We start from the raw sequence: 5,907 nt of genomic DNA, 5'->3' as shown, positions 1-5,907 counted from the left end.
AAAAAAAAAAAAAAAAAAAGCCCACCTACCTGTGGATTCTTCAGCTTAGTGATAACTTTCCAAGCTTCGTTGAGAATCTGAAGTCGGTCACCCTCCGGAGGATCAGCCAACGCCAAGTTTAACCCCAGTGATCGAAAAAGGAGATGCTAAGAAAAATGTCAAACCATCATGTTACGGAAATTTTAAATCAAAGTAACCTGAAGCTCAAAGAAAAGAAAAGGTTGTAATGTTTAATCCCTCTTGGGGCTTATCTTCCAACAACCTCCTTCTGAAGTTCTACCACATATCTGTCCTAGCTACACGGAGAAGCTCACAACAGAGTTAGCTCCATCTATTGGTCTAATTTGGGGATATAATATTTCACTGGACAAAGTTTCTCATTAATAATGAATGAAGATATATTATTTTGTTTTGGGATAGGGTCTCACTCTGTCACCAGGCTTCTTGACATAATCACGGCTCACTGTAGCCTCAACCTTCTGGGCTCCAAGCGATTCTCCCACCTTAGCCTCTCAAGTAGCTGGGACTACAGGTATGCACCACCACACCCAGCTAATTTTTGATTTTTTGTAGAGATTAGGTCTTGCTTTGTTGCCCTGGCTGGTCTCCAACTCCTGGCCTCCCAAGTGCTGGGATTATAAACATGAATGGCCGTGCCCAGCCTGATATTGTCTTAAATATGTTAGACCAAAGTCTTCCTTAATTCCTTCATAGTGAGTTAATTTGATAGATTTAGGGCTCATGGGGGCCTGAAGCATAGCAATCACATGGTGTCTGACAATTCCAATCTCTAACTCATCTTCCATTGCATTCCTCAGAAACAGAGCCTTCGCCTATGTTCCTGCAGGCCCACACTGTTTCTAAAACCGGGCTGTCTTCAAGAGCTATTGGATACACACCACTTACTTGCGTCTTTCTAAGCATGAAGTCAGGAGCCTACCTTGGGAAAACCAGATTCATCACACTCTTTAATCATGCCAATGAAATCCATAGACCTTGTGGCGATGAACTCAGCCCGGAAAGCAGACATCACGGAATTCAACAGCAAAGCACTGCAAGACACAGATCCCCAAGTCAGCCTAGCTTCTCCTCAATCAAAGTTGCCTTAATTTTTGGATATATATTGCCAGGAAGAATGAGTAATAACTCTTCAGTGGTAGGGTTGGGGGAGAAAAAAAAAGACCAGAGTAAAAAGGTAAACTGTGGAGACTGACACAGTGTCCTGTACAGTACATATGTGCAACTCAATAAATGTTGAATTCACTGGATGTTTAGATGGGTAGATGATAGATGGCAGGGTGGACAGACATATAGATCAGCAAGTGAACCAGTTCATTTAAGAAGAAGAGTCAGGGGGTAGAGAGGTATAACATGGGGAGAAATGCCAGATATAGGTGACGGGGGGATGGAGGCAGCAAACCACCTTGCCATGTAAGCACCTATGCAACAACCCTGCATGATCTGTACAAGTACCTCAGAACCTAAAGTACAATTTAAAAAAAAGAAAAAAAAAAAAAGGAGAAGAAGAGCAAGGCTTCAATAAGCTGGTACACTAATAAGACTAAACATTAAGTAACAATACTGATCCACGTTGTTAATATATATCCACATTGTTTATGCAGGAATTTTTTTTTTTTGGAGACGGAGTCTCACTTTGTTGCCCAGAGTGGAGTGCAGTGTCATGATCTTAGCTCAATGCAACCTCCACCTCCCAGGTTCAAGTGATTCTCCTGCCTCAGCCTCCCGAGTAGCTGAGATTGCAGGTACATGCTACCATGCCTGGCTAATTTTTGTATTTTTAGGAGAGATGGGGTGAAACATGTTGGCCAGGCTAGTCTCAAACTCCTGACCTCAGGTGATCCACCCACCTCAGTCTCCCACTCTCAAAGTGTTGGTATTACAGGCATGAGCCATCACGTCTGGCCAGTTTACGCAAGAGATTTCTTAGGAAAGAGATCTTATGTTATAGGCACCAGGCACTGGGGACACAGTGGTGAACAAAGACCATGAAAGGCTGTTGACATCTATCTACCACTGAAAGGAAAGCAGAGAGACAACCTCATATTCATGAGAGTCAGGGAGATCAACTTCATCCTAGCCCAACCACCTACCTCAGCCCCATAGGGAAATAACCATTACTATTTTTTTTTTCTTTTTTTTTTGAGACGGAGTCTCACTCTATAGCCCACGCTGGAGTGCGTGTCATGATCTCGGCTCACTGCAATCTCTGACTCCCAGGTTCAAGTGATTCTCCTGCCTCAGTCTCCCGAGTACAGGTATATGCCACCACGTCCAGCTAATTTTTGTATTTTTAGTAGAGATGGGGTTTTGCCACGTTGGCTAGGCTGGTCTCGAACTCCTGACCTCAGGTGATCTACATGCCTCAGCCTCCCAAAGTGCTGGGATTACAGGCGTAAGCCACCATGCTTGGTTAGAAAGATTATTATACCTGTTTTACAGATGAGGAGACACAGGTACAGAGAGGTCAAGTAAGCAGCCCAAGATTACAAGGCTAAGATGGAACAGAGCCAAGGTATGAGGCCAGGCAACTGGACTCTAGCATTCTAAACCTCCATGCGATCCTGCTTCTCTCTCTTCAGCTCATGCCCAGGAAAGCAGGCCAAGCTCAAGAACAGCAGCCAATGCCATTTTCAAACTCATGCTTTTGAATCTGAAAATACTTACTTGTTTCCTAGTTTCTTACACCTTTCCATCATCTCGGTCAGCAGAGCCTATATGTTAAAAATAACAATAATTAAAAATCAGGTTGGAGGAGCTAAAGTAACATTTCTAAGAGATTTCCAAAGTCACACTCTAAAATGAACGTAGCTGCATGTCCATTAAGATAATTCTCAGTGTCTGACAAGAATGGGGAGGCTGGGGGAGGAAAAAATTCACTTTCATGGCATTTAGTATAATAAATGGAAGCTGGGGGCCAGGCACGGTGGCTCACACCTTTAATTCCAGCATTTTGGAAGGCCGAGGTGGGTAGATCACTTGAGGTCAAAAGTTCAAAACTAGTCTGGCCAATATGGTGAAACCCCATCTCTACTAAAAACACAAAAATTAGCCAGGTATGGTGACGGGTGCCTGTAATCTCAGCTACTCAGAGGGCTGAGGCAGGAGAATCGCTTGAACCCAGGAGGTAGAGGCTGCTATGAGCTGATATCGTGCCACTGCACTCTGGTCTGGGCAATAGAAGGAGACCCTGTCTCAATCAGTCAATCAATCAATTAACAGAAGCTGGGGCCCTGGCATAAGGCACACTTGGATTCAAATCCGGCCTCACCAACTACCAACACTGAGACGTAAGGAGAATTGTCGACTCTGTTGGACCTGGGTCTCCTTGTCCTTATTGGAAGGCTACAAGTGGTACCACCCCATCTGCCAGGTCACTACAGGATGATGGGAGATAACTCCTGCACGCCAGGGCTCAAGTGAGAATGACAATTACTTTGCTCCCCACCTCTTCTCTAATCCCACATTCTCCCCCATTTCAGGAGGTATCCAGGGTGCCATTAGTAATATGAGCAACAAACACTGGGCCAGAGCTTAATGCCCACCAGCCACAGTGCGAACCACTTTGCCCTCACGATCTTACCTCTCCCAACCAACCGTGAAGCAGGGGCCCTATTCTCCCACTTCACAGATGAAAAACAAAGCCACGAATAGCAACATTTTTCACCCAAGGTGGCAGAGTTAGTGATGCAGCCAGACATGAACCTGGGCAGGCTGGCATCAAAGGCCACGTTCTTTGACACATTTCTTCTCCAATACAGTTTGAAGCCTATTTTTTTCCACCCAGAGGAAGTGAATTTTTTTTCCTCAACTTATTGGAATACTGTTAATGGCTTTGGAGCTATCTTAAGACAATTACGTATCTTTAAAAGAGCTCCTGTTTTGAAGAAAATCAATGGAAGAAGGATCATTTAGGGCAGTGGTTCGGGGAAGGTCAAGCCTAGAACCAGAGGTAATTACAGGACACTGAGCACTGCCCAGGTTTTGGGCTAAGTCCTTTACTTCCCTTTACTCCCTTACTCTTCATCACGTCCTTGTGAGACCCATGGAACATTATCCCCATTTTACCGATGAAAAAGCCAAAGCTCAGATAGGCTAAGCCAATTCTTAATAAGTGGTAGAAATGGGATTTGTGCAGGCTGGGGGTAGTGGCTCATGCCTGCAATTCCAGGACTTTGGGAGGCTGGGGTGGGAGGATCACTTGAGCCCAGGAATTCAACACCAGCCTGGCCAATATACTGCAATCCCATCTCTACATCAATTTTTTTTTTAAATTATTTTTATTTTTAGACGGAGTCTTGCTCTGTCATCCAGGCTGGAGTGCAGTGGCACAATCTCAGCTCACTGCAACCTCCACCTCCCCAATTCAAGCAATTCTCCTGCCTCAGCCTCCTGAGTAGCTGGAACTACAGGTGTGTGCCATCACACCTGGCTAATTATTTTTTGTATTTTTAGTAAAGACGAGGTTTCACCATGTCGGCCAGGTTGGTCTTGAACTCTTGACCTCAGATAACCTGCCCTCCTCGGCCTCCCAAAGTGCTGAGATTACAGGTGTGAGCCACAGCGCCAGGCCTTTTTTTTGAGACAAAGTCTTGCTCTGTTGCCCAGGCTAGAGTGCAGTGGCACAAACTTGGCTCACTGCAACCTTCACCTCCCAGGTTCAAGTAATTTTCCTGCTTTAGCCTCCCAAGTAGCAGGGCTATTACAGGCGTGCCACCACACCTGGCTAATCTTTGCATTTTTTTTTTTTTTTTTTTTTTTTTGAGACGGAGTTTCGCTCTTGTTACCCAGGCTGGAGTGCAATGGTGCGATCTCGGCTCACCGCAACCTCCGCCTCCCGGGTTCAGGCAATTCTCCTGCCTCAGCCTCCTAAGTCGCTGGGATTACAGGCACACGCCACCATGCCCAGCTAATTTTTTGTATTTTTAGTAGAGATGGGGTTTCACCATGTTGACCAGGATGGTCTCGATCTCTTGACCTCGTGATCCACCCGCCTCGGCCTCCCACAGTGCTGGGATTACGGGCTTGAGCCACCGCGCCCGGCCTGCATTTTTAATAGAGATGTGGTTTCACCATGTTGGCCATGCTGGTCTTGAACTCCTGACCTCAGATGATTTGCCCACCTCAGCCTCCCAAAGTGCGGGATTAGAGGCATGAGCCATCATGCCCAGCCACAAAACTTTTTTTAAAAAATAGCTGGGTGTGGTGGTATGTGTCTGTGATTCTAGCTACTCAGGAGGCTGAGGTGGGAGGATCACTTGAGCCCAGGAATGCTATGATTATGCCACTGCAGTCCAGCCTGAGTACCAGAGTGAGACCCTGTCACACACACAAAAAAAAAAAAAGACCTGGTAGGCATGGTGGCTCACGCCTGTAATCCCAGAATTTTGGGAGGCTGATAGGGACAAACAGCTTGAGTTCCGGACCAGCCTGGGCAACATGGCGAAACCTCATCTCTAAAAAAAAAATTGTAAAGCTCCTAGTCTGTGGTATTTTGTTGTGGAAGCCCAAGCAGACTAGTACAGGTCCAAACCAATCGTAGTGGGTCTCGTTCCCCTTGCCTATGACCCATTTCTAGCTGCTGAGACAGGATGGGAAGTCTCTGGGGGATTTGGAGAAAGGTTTCCTGTTCTTAACAAGGACCCAAGAATCAAAGATTCCCTGGATGCTGTCACCTCTGGATGTGATGCCTGGAATGGCTGTACCCACTCTGCTAATAATCAGGGACAGCAGAGCATAAAGATGGACAGAAGCTGCCCACCCTAGAGCCTGCACTTGTTGTGGAGGAGGACACGTGGAATTAAACGTGGAGGCCAGACTAGTTAGGTGTTTGTTCCTTGCAGCCAAAAGCATCCTCACTGGAGACACAATTGACCACATCATAAATGT

At 46.0% G+C, this 5,907-nt stretch overlaps 1 protein-coding gene across 3 annotated transcripts in view; it reads right to left on the bottom strand.

The window, feature by feature from the left end:
- VPS35L (VPS35 endosomal protein sorting factor like) overlaps window positions 1–5,907 on the bottom strand; it is a 142,933-nt gene that overhangs the window by 66,254 nt on the left and 70,772 nt on the right. For all 3 annotated transcript variants that reach the window (XM_032242833.1, XM_032242832.1, XM_032242834.1), the window contains 3 exons: window positions 2,686–2,732; window positions 941–1,052; window positions 30–146 (listed from right to left, as the gene is read on the bottom strand). In XM_032242833.1, coding sequence (XP_032098724.1) covers window positions 30–146; window positions 941–1,052; window positions 2,686–2,732 — 276 coding nt within the window. The remainder of the gene's footprint in view (window positions 1–29; window positions 147–940; window positions 1,053–2,685; window positions 2,733–5,907) is intronic.

This window comes from Sapajus apella, unplaced genomic scaffold (assembly GCF_009761245.1).
Source record: "Sapajus apella isolate SASKATOON/1434 unplaced genomic scaffold, GSC_monkey_1.0 scaffold51, whole genome shotgun sequence".
Taxonomy (NCBI): Eukaryota; Metazoa; Chordata; class Mammalia; order Primates; family Cebidae; genus Sapajus; species Sapajus apella.
The sequence above is the reverse complement of the archived record's forward strand: the minus strand, read 5'-3'. Positions and strand labels throughout refer to the sequence as shown.